This window comes from Lissotriton vulgaris, chromosome 3_1, assembly GCF_964263255.1.
Source record: "Lissotriton vulgaris chromosome 3_1, aLisVul1.2, whole genome shotgun sequence".
Taxonomy (NCBI): Eukaryota; Metazoa; Chordata; class Amphibia; order Caudata; family Salamandridae; genus Lissotriton; species Lissotriton vulgaris.
Window position 1 is genome coordinate 880,704,099 of NC_141689.1, and position 14,400 is coordinate 880,718,498.

Here is a 14,400-nt window from a genome sequence, read left to right on the forward strand (position 1 = left end):
TCCATCCTCAGAAGATTATTATATTAAGGATATATATTGGTGTGGTGGCCCCTGGGGTTTGGTGGCCCTGTGCAGGTGCACAGCTTGCACATGCCTAAGGCCGCCCCTGCTTCTTCCCCCTGATCCAGAACACTTGGGGAGCATGGGCAGGGATGGACTTCTAGCCTGAGATGCCAACAAGGTCTCCAAGAGGAAGCAAGACTGGGGTTTTTCTTCCTCTAGCTGCACTCCATATGTGTCTGCAGCTTTTTCGATGACTTGATTGTAGATCCCTATGTCGTCCGGCGGCGAAGGCCTCTATGGATAGGACTCTACACCCTCTTCCAGGGATTCGGCATCGAGATCTTGCCACTGCAAGCCCTGAGCCTCTGAGGATGTTGAGCCCAGGTAAGTTTGCTAGTCTTCCTCACCTTCGGCGTCGCCGTAGTACAGCTCTTCCTCTTTAAGTTCAGGTGTGGTCGACGGTTGAAAATCCTGACGCACCTTTCGGCTTCGGCCGTGGCTTTCAACGGAATGCAGTAAAATGTCATCTTTTCATCGCAGTCTCTTGCGTTGCAAGATGCTTACCATTTTGGCCTCGAGCCTTTTCTTCTTTATCCATCTCAGACACGTGTTCGGCTTCAAGTATTTCGGCTTTTCTCTTCGCGGTAGTTTACGCCGAAGTCGAAACTGCTTTCGGGCCTTCATTTTTCAACATTGAGAGCTCTTTTTCGTGGCTGCTCTTCAGCGCCTTTCCCCAGTCTTCGGCGCCTTTCCCTTGTCTTGGGATTTCGCCGTCTGGGAGTCCTTTCCAGAGGAACCGACGGGCTGCTTTGTCCCTGGATGCAGTTGTCAACGTAGAGTGCTTCGACGGCCCTGCTCCTTTTGAGTACTTTGACTCACTTCTGCAAGTATCAGTGGAGTGTTTGGGGTTTGACGACTCTTACCTCCTTTGACGTTTTCTTTGACCTCGACTATGGTGTCCTTCGGTAATGTGGTCTTCCTCTCCGCTGGAGAGTCCCAAATCTCAGAGCGTTGGAGGTGTCCCCTGCTCCTGCATGTTGTAGTTTGCCCTTCTTTGCCTCTCCCTCACTCTTCGGGGTGAACACTGCACAGGCGTTGCAGTCCTCGCTTCGATGGTCGAGCAGCAGGCAAAGATTGCAAACCGGGTGTTGGTCCATTTGCATGTACTTGTGGTGGCAGTTAGCGCAGAATTTTAACTGAATTTTGTCCCATCACCGTGTCCAGGGTGCCCCCTGTATGAGCATTCTCCGTAGAAACGTCGAATTCTTCGAGGTTCTCTTTAGTCAACTTCTCTCTTCACCTCTCAATCTGCTACAGTATAAGGACAGTATACAAAGCTCTCCAGATAAAACATAGCTTTAGAGAAGGTAGGCTGAAATCCAGAGAAACATCAGACGGACTCCGGATTGCAGGAAAGTTTGCATAAATATCATTTTTTCCTCAAACGAGTTGGCTAAAGAGTCACAATGCTGGGATGGGTTGAGAGCAGGAACGGGGTTTAATCAAATCATCAAGCTTTTTACAAAAGTACTTTAGTGGAGTTGCCGGTTAGCTCAATTTTATTAGTTATGAATTTTCTCCGGGCCTTTTTAATGTTAAGGTAACTTTTGAGCATCAGTTTAAGTTCTTCTTTGTCTAGAGGATTTGGGCCTTCACCATCACCTTACCAGCCACTTATTTCTCCAGGTTATTAGCTCAGTCGAAAACCATGGGGCATTGCTTCTACTCAAAGTGGCAGGGGCCTGTTTAAGAGGTGATGTGATCTAAAGCCTGGACAAAAGAACTATGAAAGTTAGAGCAACATTCAAGTTAGGGCTACTAAGAGGCTCAGAAGGAAGGTGAGCCTTAGACAATGGAAATGTGTCTCCTCATTAATTTGCTAACAGACTGCTTAGTACCTCTTATGGATATTGAAGACTCATTTGCCTTTGGGATCAGGAAATTAATCAAATAGTGACTCGACCAAAGAAGAGGTGATGGGGTTCACAAACTAGCTCTGGGGAATACGAAAATATCAGAAATAAGGAGTGACCTGCTGAGTGGGTAGGACCCACAACATCTGTGATGCACTGTTCTCTCAAGAAAAGTGTCTCCCCAGAGCACTCGAAATCAAAAGTTCAATAAAAGTTCAATAAAAAGTTCAAAAGCGTGTAAGTCAGTTTCAAAGATTTTCTTTACTTGTAAATCATTTCATGATTCTTCTCATGATATATACATATTCAACTCATTGCCCCAGTGCATTTCGGGCTGGCCCTTCTTCGGGGGCCCTGTGCAATTCTGTAATGATAATAAAGTACAGTTTCAAAAAGCAAATTTCTAAGCGTTTGTTTATGTTAGGTTATGCAAGGTCAAACAATATTCAACTCTTCTACACATGCAACGGGGGAAGGAAATCAGTGTTGGAGGTATAGCCTGATTAAAAAAAAGAGGATGCTAATGATGAGAAAATGGATGTGCTCGTTGGGCAGTTGCTCGAAAAGTGCAGGGAAATTGGGAGTGTCTAAGGTGACGACGCTAAGAAAGTGCTCGTGAAATCATGGTATTCAAACCTGATTAGGCGAATGGGTTGCCGCACTGGTGTAAGAAAATGTCTGCAACAAACGAAATAAATAAACGAACGTCAGGTGGCGGGTCTATCTGGTAACACGAGACAGAAATCGTCTGTCAAAATTAATTTCCGTTCGTTACCGTAAAAAGATGCTTACCAAATGAAGTGATCTAGCCGAGTCCTCATGGGAATCCGGTTAAAGTGTAAACGATCGAATGTTTTTCCGCGTTCTGAATATTAAACAGGGTCGCGAGGCTCATTAAATGTAAGGGCGACGCTGATTCGTCAAAATGTGTTTGTTAGTAACGGACGATGCTATAGGTTGACACGTGGTCACGTGTCAAAACAATCGGAAACGTAGTGTTTGCCATTCTTAAATGGTAATACGGGCTATAATATAGCTAGTGAAAGAATGTGTTGTGTGGTCTGTGGTACCGTTAAAAGTTTTTACGATGTATTCGTATCTCAGTAGGGTTGGAATGAAAACTTAATACAGAAAACAAAAATGGAATTTAGAAGATAATAATGTGTGCACTTATTCTGAATCAAATCCTGGAGCATACACACCAATAGCATATATTCAATAACAGAAGAATTAGTCTTTCATCGAATATTTGAATCATATCAAAGCATTGGACTACAGATAACAACTAAATTCTAAGCGTTCATTGAGTCCTCTTGGAGCTGTCGATGACAGTCTATTGATCCAGTAAAGTTCGCGTCTTAAAAGGTATTGATCATTATCTCTTCCTGGAAGTAATGGAACCATTTCTAAAATACAGAACTTCAGTTGGCTTGGATTGTGATGGTGATCATTGAAGTGTACTGCCACGGTAGATTTATTGAATTTCAGGCGAATGTTACTGCGGTGTTCTGTCAATCTGGTTTTTATTTTTCTGGATGTTTTGCCCACGTATGGGAGTCCACATGGACATTTCAGCATATACACAAAGTTGGTGCTATCACAAGTGCCATTGACTTTTAGTTTGATTTTTCTTCCACTGGATGGGTGGTTGATTTCATTCCCTTTGATAATGGAATTACAATTTCCGCAGTTGTGGCAGGCCAACATGCCTTTGTATGAGGACGGAAGTTCTGTGGCTTTAGGTTTCAGTAATTCTTTTAGGTTTCTCGTCCTTTCATATGCGAATCTAGGATTCAAGGAAAAAATTCCCTTGAAATCTTCTTCCAGGGCCAGTAACGGCCAATGTTTTAGTATGATTTTTTTGATGTTGTAACTCCTGAACTTTTATTGAACTTTTGATTTCGAGTGCTCTGGGGAGACACTTTTCTTGAGAAAACAGTGCATCACAGATCTTCATTTAACCCAAGTACAGGGGGTTTAACCTCACGGGCACCACCCACCTTTAAAGAACTTATCAATTACACCAAGATCACTTCAGGAGTGCGTATCCCAACCTCCACTTTAGGACCCACAACAGTCAGAGGCCTAGCATGTCCACGTTGGCCAAAAGGTGGGCCAGCTCAGTATCTGGGACATTTTCAGCATGGAAGTTAGAATCCCCCATGAGTAGAAAGTTGTTAGATTCAAATGAGTGAGGTGCGATGCCCTCTGCTAGCAGATGGCAAATAATTCTTGCCTCCATGCGGACGGTAAATTATGGGTACCTGCCCAGAAATCCGTAGTTCAGAGGTCAATTCTGAAAACCCAATTCCACTCGCTCAGCTAGCAGTCTCAACTTCTATTTTTACTGTGCCACTGCCAGCAATAGCAACACCTCATCCTGGTCTGGACTCTTTTTAAAAAAAAAAAACTTTATTAAACAGTATAGACAAATTCACCTTTATATTACACAAGCAGGAGCATTATCAATTCCAAATTCTAGAGCTGGAACACAGTAAGACAAATAGCATTTTGCAGTACAAGATAAATCAAGGGGTCACAAGAGTCTCAGAGTCATGGCCTGGACTCTCAAGTTTAAGTTGATAGTTCGCCGGGAAGGCTAAAGTAATACACGGTAGCGCAGCTTAATCAAGTCTCTGTGAAAAAACATTGGTCTGGAAAAAAGGGAAGGTCAAAGGTCCTATAATTCCTACAGTGCAGTACAGGCCTTTAGGAGTAAGAAACAGCCCTGGGTGCAGACCTGGGGGTCGGATTAGGGACTTCCAGCCAAGGACTCTTCTTGATGGTTGAAGACTTGTTGCTAGCAAAAGGGGAAACCGCCAAAGAAGATAAATGACCTCTGCTTTGTCAAGCCATAGGCAGTTAGAAGAGAAAGAAAACCTGCAGCTACAACAGGATGCAGATCCTTCAAAATTGAAAAGAAAGTGACTAGAGCAGCAGAAAGACTAGTCATAAAGTGGTAGGGTGGTCGTGGGTGGAGACAGCAGCGGGTTGAAAAGGAAGGTGGAGAAATAAAATCTAAATTAAAAAAAAAATTAAAAAGGACTTACCTGCTGCTCCACTCCGCTCTCGCCTGCCTCGCTCGTTAGCTGGAAGGGGATGGGCCCTCAAGGCACAGGATCCCCACCCAATCCAGAAGCTACTCTCACATGAGAGCAGTGCCAGGATTGATCAGAGTGGCCTAGTTTGGCGCTCAGACAGCGCATTGGAGCCTGTGCTTTTTCTCCAACACAGCTCTATGTAACACAGCCAGGTTGGAAAACCATAAGTGGGTATGTGCGTTTGGCCGGCTTAGGACAGCCAGCCAAACACACAGGGTAACTTATAAGTGCACACTACTCCTCCCTGACATGCCCTGCCCTGCCCCATACTTACTACGGGGCACAGACAGCCTAAATAAAATGACAATAACTATTATTTTATTTATCGTCTGCTGGCACTGCTTCCCGCCAATACAGAGGAGCCGTAGCAGAGAAAGACTAATGGGCAGAATACCTAGATTTAGCTGAGATGATAAAGTTCGGTAGAACAGTAGTAACATCTTAGCGTGGTGGTGGCCTCTCCAGGGAGAGGAGCAGGATTCCTACCGATGTTCAGGCACAGAGGGGCAGGCCTTTGGCATGCCCATTGCATGAGTCCACAATGGTCCTAAATAGATGGCTCAGAGTAAAAAGCAGAGTGCGTGCCCTCTAACCTCCCCAAAATGCCGACCTAAATGTCAACCATGTAGTGAGGCAGAGCAGGTAACTCCCTCCGCTCAATTGGCAGAGCCACAGCAGACCGGAGAGTGAAAGCCGAAGGTACAATAAAGTGTGTGCTAACAGTAAACTAATCAAAGTTAAAACACACCAGAAAGTCCAAATTAGGCTGAACTTGTCCACCTGAGAATAGTCAGGAAAAACAGCTAGGAAGAGAGGTATGCCCACCTTTGCCAACTCAACACCTCGGGTGGGGGGAGGAGAGGTGAAGCACACCTCAGTCCCCTCCATCTTCAAGAGAACCAGACAATTGGGAAGAGGCTCATGCTCACTCTCACTGGAGGGTGGCATATTAGAGGTGTACCCACCTCAAAGCAGGGACCCATTGGTCCAAATATATACACCCCTTTAAACCCCCCTAAATTTAGTATTTCAGATTCGGGGAAGAAAGAAAAAGAACCAAAGAGCTGTGCTGTCCCAGGAAGACAAGAAAATCTACTGCTTTGGCCCCAGCCTTACCGACCTGTCCCGACTCCAACCTGCCTACTGCAAAGAAACCAGCATGTCCAGCAGCCCCCCTACTCACCGGAGCCCTGCACTCACCTTACAGACTGTCTCTGTGAATACCAGATTTGCTCACCAAAGACTCCAAGACCAGAATCAGGATTCCGGCAACTAAACGATTCTGCACCACTCTGCACCCAACGCCTATGGCCTGAGTTTGAGTGGCCCAACACCACGACATCTATCCTGACCTCCCACAAGTTTCAAGACAACACCTGCAGCCTCAACCTGAAGGGGCCCCCCCGACCGCAACCAGAGCTGGTAAAGAAACCAGACGTCAAAAGACACCCCTGCACAAGACACCCCACAGTCTTGGGTGGCCGAACAGACTGTGTCCAGACATCAACCAAGAACCCAACTTCCTTACCTCTCCAGCCGGTGGTCAACTTCAGGAAGTCTCCCCGACCAAGTCTGCGGGAACTTTGCCAAACCAAAAGTCTCCATTGAGAATCACGGGGTGCCGACTTCTTCTTGGCACCTCACCCTGCACCCGGCCGCACCAGTGCTGCTGGTGGTGCAGCTCCTGTGCCGCCGTTGCTGCAGCTTCTATGCCAATTGTTGGCCCCTGAAGTACTGACCTTAACCCCAGGACATTTCTCTCACACCAGAGGGTCTGTGCTCATAAGCAGCCCCTAACCAAAGGCCCCCTAGCCCCATAAGTTAACATTGGGCCCCTGCACTCTGCACCCGGCAGCCCCAGTGCAGCTGGTGGTACAACTTGAGTGCCTACCTAGACCTTGGGGAACCTCGGTCCTAACCCCCAAAACTTCCACTCGTGAAACGTTTACTTCCCTGTGAAACAGATACCCATTTTTCTCCCTTAGGAACCCATGGTAGGAGTTCTAAGTGTTGAATTGTTTTGTGTGGAGGAAAAAATCATTACAACTTAAACCAAGAAAAGACTTACTTACCTTGTATTTTGAGATCCCTCTGTGTGGTATCTAGGCATAACACCACAGTAATCAAAGTAATCCATAAGTAAAGTATTCTAAAAGTAATCATTGTGAAATGTAAACTGCTTTTTGAACCATACCAACCTTTAACTGTTGCAAATTCATCAACAACTGTGTTCCTTGTGAAGTCTTGCAACCGAGAGTATATTTTACTATCCTGTGCCAAGCCCTGCTTGGTTCTAAAAATAACATAAGTATACCATTTTTATACTTACTCAATTGGTCTGGATTCAGGTTCCGAGTGTGTGCCATCAGTCTTGACTGAGTGAATACAATAAATGCTTAACACACCCTCTTGGTAAGCCTAACTGCTCACCTACACTACCACACAGAGAGCTGTTAGTACTCTATGAACACTATAGCTTACTTTGGTATAGCCTCTTAGCAGCTATGGAAAGTCCAGCTCCAGTGCTGAACATTCCATTGCGCAGGTGAGGTTCGAACGTCCAACGGCCGACAGCAGCACTCCTGAGGTCGTGGTGCCGTTTGAATAGGCGCAGCACCTAAGAGGTTAATATATACAGAGCCAAGCTTCCTCCAGCTCCAAAACACAAATGTAGTAGTTAATCTTTGAAACCTTAAACCATCTAGTTTGAATCTGAAAGTGTTCAATTATCCACCAGTCCAAAACAGGTTGTTCAAAAAAGAAAAAAACCACCTCACAGCAAAACACACTCCGAATCCAACCTATCAAAATAAATAAAGATCTATTGGCAGAGACTTGAAAAATGTCATCCTCCTCCAACTCTTAACTCTAAAAACAGCATCTCTTCAAACACTAAAAAATATATTTTGATGACAATCTTCTGGTTCCACCTGCCTCACCCCCGCCCCCACCAATGAATTCACGACTATGAGTGACAAACAAGATGCATTTCTACTCAATTGTGTAAAGAAGTCACAAGCACTCTCAAAATATCTGATTTGGTGGGAAAAATTAATTTATATACTGGAGAACTTGTAATGGATTATTACCTTTATTTCAAAATGTTCACCATCTATCCCAAATCGCTTCATTAAAGGCAGTGCTGTTGCTTTGAGGAGATCGACCTGAGGAGAAGACAGACAAGCATCAGCCACTGTTCTAAATCGGCTAGTTGAGTTAATCTGCAATAGGGTGGTCAATGTATTTTATAAAAACATGAAGCATAATAGAATATTCCCTTAGAAATTTTATAAAATGTAAAACATCGGAAAAAGGTTAACCCTCTTACAGTAATTTTGTAAAAAACAAAAAAAGGTAGTATATCACCTAATAGAACTCGTGCAGTTCCATTTTACAGTCTAGGATTTTTTTTCCAATCGGTATCTCCAGAGCAAATAAAGTTGGTTACATTACTTTAGGCTCACCGGTAGTGCTCAAAACACTTTGTAAATCAAATATTATTTTGTCAAAGTCATGGTTTTGTCAAGTTATCCAGCTACACAGACCAACGATCGAATATGGTTTAAGTTTAGAATTTCTAATTTAATTATTCATATGCACAGTGAAGGTGAAAGTTTACTTTTTCACTGGCCGACCAGTGTAATAAAACAGGGTAACATTTTTGTGGCTGTGGCCACTCTTACCTCCCAAGAATGGTACTCCTTTATTTGGAATTGGGGAGACGCTGCGCCCGTGTTTGTTGCCTGCCACTGCCTGCTATTCGGAGCACCATCAGAACTCGAAGGTCCAGGGAGCTGCGGGGGCAGTCAGGAGACCGCCACGCCTCCTATCCACACTGGGGCACTTTTTAAACAGCTTGGGCCTCCCGCTTTGCGGGAGGCGCTGCGCCCGTGTTTGTTGCCTGCCACTGCCTGCTATTTGGAGCACCATCGGGACTCGAAGGTCCAGGGAGCTGCGGGGGCCGTCAGGAGACCACCCTGCCTCTAATCTACACCGGAAGTACTAGAGGAAGTCCAGATTTCCTCCGCGCGGACGTGCGCCGGGCGGGCCTGTTTTAGCCCGTTAGAGGACGGGCCACCCTCTTTCACCTGCACAATTAAGGTTAGTGCCCGTAAATATCATAAGGCTCCTCCTGAATTTGGCAACCTTATTGGCTACTATCCAGATAAACGCTCCTTCTCAAGACTTTCCCATGGCGTCTAGCAAGGAACTGAAGGGTAGACAGTCTAATATTGGTGGCTCCTTCGTGGGTACTCTGGATCGTTTCATTACTAGGGCATCCACTGCGCTGTCCCGTGAAACCGAACAAACTGAGAAAAGACTTTCTTTCCGGCTTTTGATAAGCGCTCATCTTTAGGGCCATTTCTGCATGCAATATCCCCTACCAGCTTGGGACTGCTTCTGGTTCGCTAGGCGCAAGTAGTGAGGCAGGCGACCTTCCATTAGGCAGAGAAGAACTGAGCTCCACAATAGACAGTATAACCACTGCACCAGCTCGCACAAGTATGCCTGACGTTAACCAGGAAGGATCGGGCCCACTAAATCGGAGGCCAAAAAAGAGCTCTACACAGAACCCTAAAAATGAAGCCTTAAAGGAGGTAACTGACCCAGTGGTGAAAAGGAAACTAGGTGGTGCCCCCCATACAAATAAAAAAGTGAAACTTTATAAAAGGAATAATAAGGGTGAGGGGCAAACCACCGGACCATCCAGCATTGCAGCCACAAACCCACAACGCAACTTGGCTGCTGTTCCAACGAATTTCAGTGATGTGAATTCGGCAAATTTGGGAACTGCATTCTGGGCTAAACTAGAACTCATCTTCACAAAGTCTTATCTTCCTATATATGATAGACTTACTTTAATTGAAAATAGACGTGTTAAGAATCGCGACCCGAACCCGCCCAGGCGCGGTTAGATCCCCATGATATAGGGAGCAATGGCACCAGTGAGGGGGAGCAGCCTTATGGTCATGGTGAAGGCAATTTCCACACTACGCCTGCCAGTAATAATATCCCTGCTGCACCTCCTCGGGAGAACCAAAATCTCCCTCCTAATACCGTCTTACCACTATTAAGCGATAGAAATGTAGATAACAGCAACATCTTACCTAGAAGGGGGGACGTCTGAAGGGGGGACAGGGCATGTGGTCCTACAACCTCAAGCCTGTAGAAATATTGTTGATGATGGGCATGTAAAAACCCTACCTCGTGTTGATCTTCCCCCTGAGTCACTACCATATGTGGTGGTGCTTGCTGATGTTCCAGTGTTAAGTCAGGGGAAAAAGGAGAACCACACTGTACTTAAAAACAAATGCATACATTGGCTTAGTCTTAACAGGCCTCTTCCCCCTAATGTTTCTGGGGAAATATTGTTTGTTAGACGAGTTGACTAGGTGGGGCCGAGACCTAAAACCATTGCAGGTAATTATGTTGTAATTAATTTTAGGAACACTCGTGCTGTGGAATACATATGTTATGAGACTCCTACTTGGACTAAAACACAAATCCTACCCCTACACCTACCTTACTTTTATTATGTCCCTCAGTCGGGGCCTAGACGAAACAGAGGTGGTCAGTTCGGGGGGGGGGGTTTGGGGGGGTATCAGAACATGCTATCACACAGAATCCAGCAGGGGACATCAAATTGGGAGGGTCCGCGGCCATCTACCCCCTTACTCTCATTGTTTCCACAAAGTAACAGGTTTTGCATTTTGGACCAAGTGGATTGATGCCCTGAGAGACATAGCCCCCCACCTCCAGCAATTAGCGAACTAGGCCCCAAAGTAGATAGAGTGCAGGGTAATGGTAATACTAACTTTCTCGAAACCCCAATCATTCCTCAATACAAGAGTATAGGGGGTAGGGTGGAAACGGGGGCTAACAAGGGACAGGCGGAGGTATGTGGTCTCATTGTTGAGCGGGCAAGGTAATGGAAAAGATACAAATGATTGAGAGGCCAATGTGCTCTAGTGGGGATGAAATATGCGGACACAGTCATGTTAAGGGCATATCCCCAACTAGTATAGGGGCAACCGGTGGTAGTATTAAAGTCCTGTCTTGGAACTTGGCTGGGATGAAAAATAAATTCCCTCTACCCGAGTGGGCCCCTTTTATGGAAAGACATGATATCTGCCTGATGCAGGAAACATGGGCACTGGATGAGTGTATGAGGGCTGGTTTCGCCACTTTTAATATCTTGGCAACAACCCGGGGTAGGGGGGAGACCATCGGGTGGCCCGTCGATCTGGGTGGGCACGCATTTGGGCATTCAGGTAGTCCATATTCTAACTAATTCACCTGACGTCCAATGTGTACTTCTGACGCTCCCAGATTTGACCCAGGTGGCCCTACTTGAGATCTACTCAATGCTGTTGCAGTGCAGGCAAGAATCGGGCACTATTGACGTATTGAGGACGTTTATTCTATCCCTAGACCCTTCAGTAGCCCTACTAGTGGGGGGTGACTTCAACTGTCAGTTTGAGCCCCTCGCGAGCCCGGACATGAGAGATTTAGATGAGGACAAGTTTTGGCACATCCCTGATCCCCAGATTCCCCCTGTCAGAGCATGGACTCCGCTGGTTCTTCAAATCAAATCACTTTCCCTTACAATGTCTCTGCGGGCGTGTAATGGGAGGGATGGAGCCAGATAGACCGGGGTCATTTACCTTTAACAGAATAGGCCATACTTCCATCATCGATTATATAATGATTGAAGCTAGACATTGGGATAAGGTGCTGGATTTCAGGGTGTATCCGAGGAACGATAGTGACCATAACGCCCTGGTCCCGACGCTGAAACCTGGAAGTTTTGGGCGGTCTAATCCCGCCCCTGAGCTCATTGCTGTGCCACCGCCCCTCCTATTATTTAATAATAGGAGGAGAATTAAATGGTATCACTTCCAGGGTTCGCCGACTAAACTAGCTGAAATTTATCAGCTGGCATTACCGCAGCTAATAGAAATGGGGGAAATTGGTGAAAAGGACTTAGATCCAGATCCCCAGGCTAGGATCATGGGAATTCATAATCAGTTGGTTGCCAAACTCTTTGGTGTGTTTTACCCTTCGGTTAGTAATAAAGTTACCCCAGCTAGAACACATCCCTGGTATGATGCATCCTGTCGGAAAGCAAAAAAAGATTTGCTAACGGCAATAAAAACAAAGGATAGAACCAGTATAAAGCAGTGCCGACTTGGGTATAAACAGGCCATTACTAGGGGAAAGAAAGACTGGGAGAAGAACAGATGGGAAGAACTCAGATCAGCACTCTCGCAAGGACTCCAAGGCATTCTGGGCCATTGTTGGCTCTGGTGTGAGCGGGAGTGGACCAGCACCCATGTCGAATATAGCTTCTGTAGTTTGGGAAGCCCACTTTGGAGCACTCTCTACTGAAGAGACCACCTTGCTCCCTATCCTCGAACCACTCCATGAGCATAGATTGGAGGGTCGATGGATTTTGTGTTGGGGGAAGCTGTAGAGACCCCCCTGCTGGCTACCCTAGGACCCCGCCATGAGTATCGATTGGTGGGGCCCATGGATGTTGAGCTGGGTCAAGACGTCTCGGTCCCCAGGCATGAGCAACAGCTGGATGGGCTCGAGCACATTACCCTTATGGAGGTTGAGTCCGCAATAGCTAAACTATTACCCAATAAGGCACCTGGTTTAGATAAGATGCCTCGGGATCCATATCGGTCTCAACCAAAATCTGGGCACTGTACCTGGCTGTTCTATTTAATGCAATACTTAAAGGGGAATGACCCGCCAGATACCTGGCTTGGAGCGGAGATTGTCCCTATCCACAAAAAAGGTTGTCCGTTAACTCCATCTAACTATTTTGAATTGCAGGACACTTGGTGAGCTGTCTTAGATAGCCCAGAGTGCTGCAAAATGCAGTCAGGCGGCTATATATTTTACACTTGAAATACTAACATTGACTGTCACCAAAATGGTGCATTAAACAATAAGCTACAATTTCATTGCGACAGAGGTGACTATCCCAATTTATATTCAATTACTCATCATCCTCAGTTTAAAAATATGCCTGCATTAAAAAAACTGGGCCATTGCGGCTGGACCTCTATTTTGAAATCTGTGTTGGTGAGGGTTAGGAGTGGACCACATTTCTCATACGGTCGTCGTGTTAATCTTCCCTTCATTTAAATCCAATTTTCTAGTTTCAAATTTCAAAACGCAACAGTTAAGATCAACTCAGCTTCTGCTCAGGACAAAATTAAGGCAATATGTGCAAAGGACACCATATTAGGTTTTCCAACCACTGTGCTATATACATCCTGGGATAACGAATAACAGACCTGTGGGCTATAGTTATTTACAGGCAAACACAATTAGACGTGCACACCCTACCCTTACTTTATCTTAAACTTATTTTTTTTTTTTAAGTTTTGCACATGCCTCAATTATTCAAGAGCCAAGCCCATCTCATGCAGTATAGCCTGCATGTGTGCAGTGTCGAACTCTGTACAAAAATGTAAAGGCACAAACCGTTCTTAGGTAAAGGTCTACATAGTGATGCATGGTTTCTGAATCATACTCAAATTATTCACTACGTTATACATTTCAGTATCCGACTCCATGAGAGCTTCCCCTTGATGATCCATGGTTATCAAAGAAATGCTGAATGGGCTATTCCACTTTCATACTGTGGCATCTCCGTTTCATCAGGTTTCAGGATTTAATCACCACAGGCTTCTTAGAAAAAGTAGCTTTTGCAGACATATCTGCACTCCATGTTCTGACCATACACCATTGACAAATATCAAGATTCAAACTCATATATTCAGAAGACTGCAAGAACACTCCCTTCAATCCTTCCACATTCTGAGTATATTGAGGAGAAATATCGTAACGTGTCATTAATGTTTAGAGCGTGTTGGGCTTATTTAATTCCTGCAATCTATGACAGATCCTTTTAATCAATTACTTTGGCATAATCATCCTTAGTATGAGTAATACAGCTGGCTCAAATGATAATTTCAATTTGTTTCCAGGATACAAATGAGTCCTTGACCAAAAGCAACTAGTCTCAAAAATGTTAACATACTGGCTGGCGATCTTCACAAGAGAAGACCAAGTTTTTCTTGTGCCTTCAGCTGTGTAGCCCAATTCATTTTACATGCTTTATTAATGGCACTCACTTGATTTGATCTGTTTTGGTTTCTAGATTCATCAGTAGTCACCCTGAAGTAATTGGGTGAGGTGAGCGGACACTTAAAATCTCTGTAAATTACAAGAATCTAGGATCTCGTCCCTTCTTTCTCTTCTTTTGGGAATTAACAACTAAATAAATTCAATCACCTTCTCACGCTGAAAATGTTAAGCACAGGGGGCAGAACTGAAGATTAGATCACATCCGTTTGACGCTATAT

The 14,400-nt window shown here is 45.1% G+C and overlaps 1 protein-coding gene across 1 annotated transcript in view; it reads right to left on the reverse strand.

Moving 5' to 3' along the window:
* Positions 1 to 14,400, reverse strand: part of RCL1 (RNA terminal phosphate cyclase like 1) — a 282,516-nt gene that overhangs the window by 189,284 nt on the left and 78,832 nt on the right. Inside the window, exon 4 of the mRNA XM_086961201.1 lies at positions 8,107 to 8,181. Coding sequence (XP_086817327.1) covers positions 8,107 to 8,181 — 75 coding nt within the window. The remainder of the gene's footprint in view (positions 1 to 8,106; positions 8,182 to 14,400) is intronic.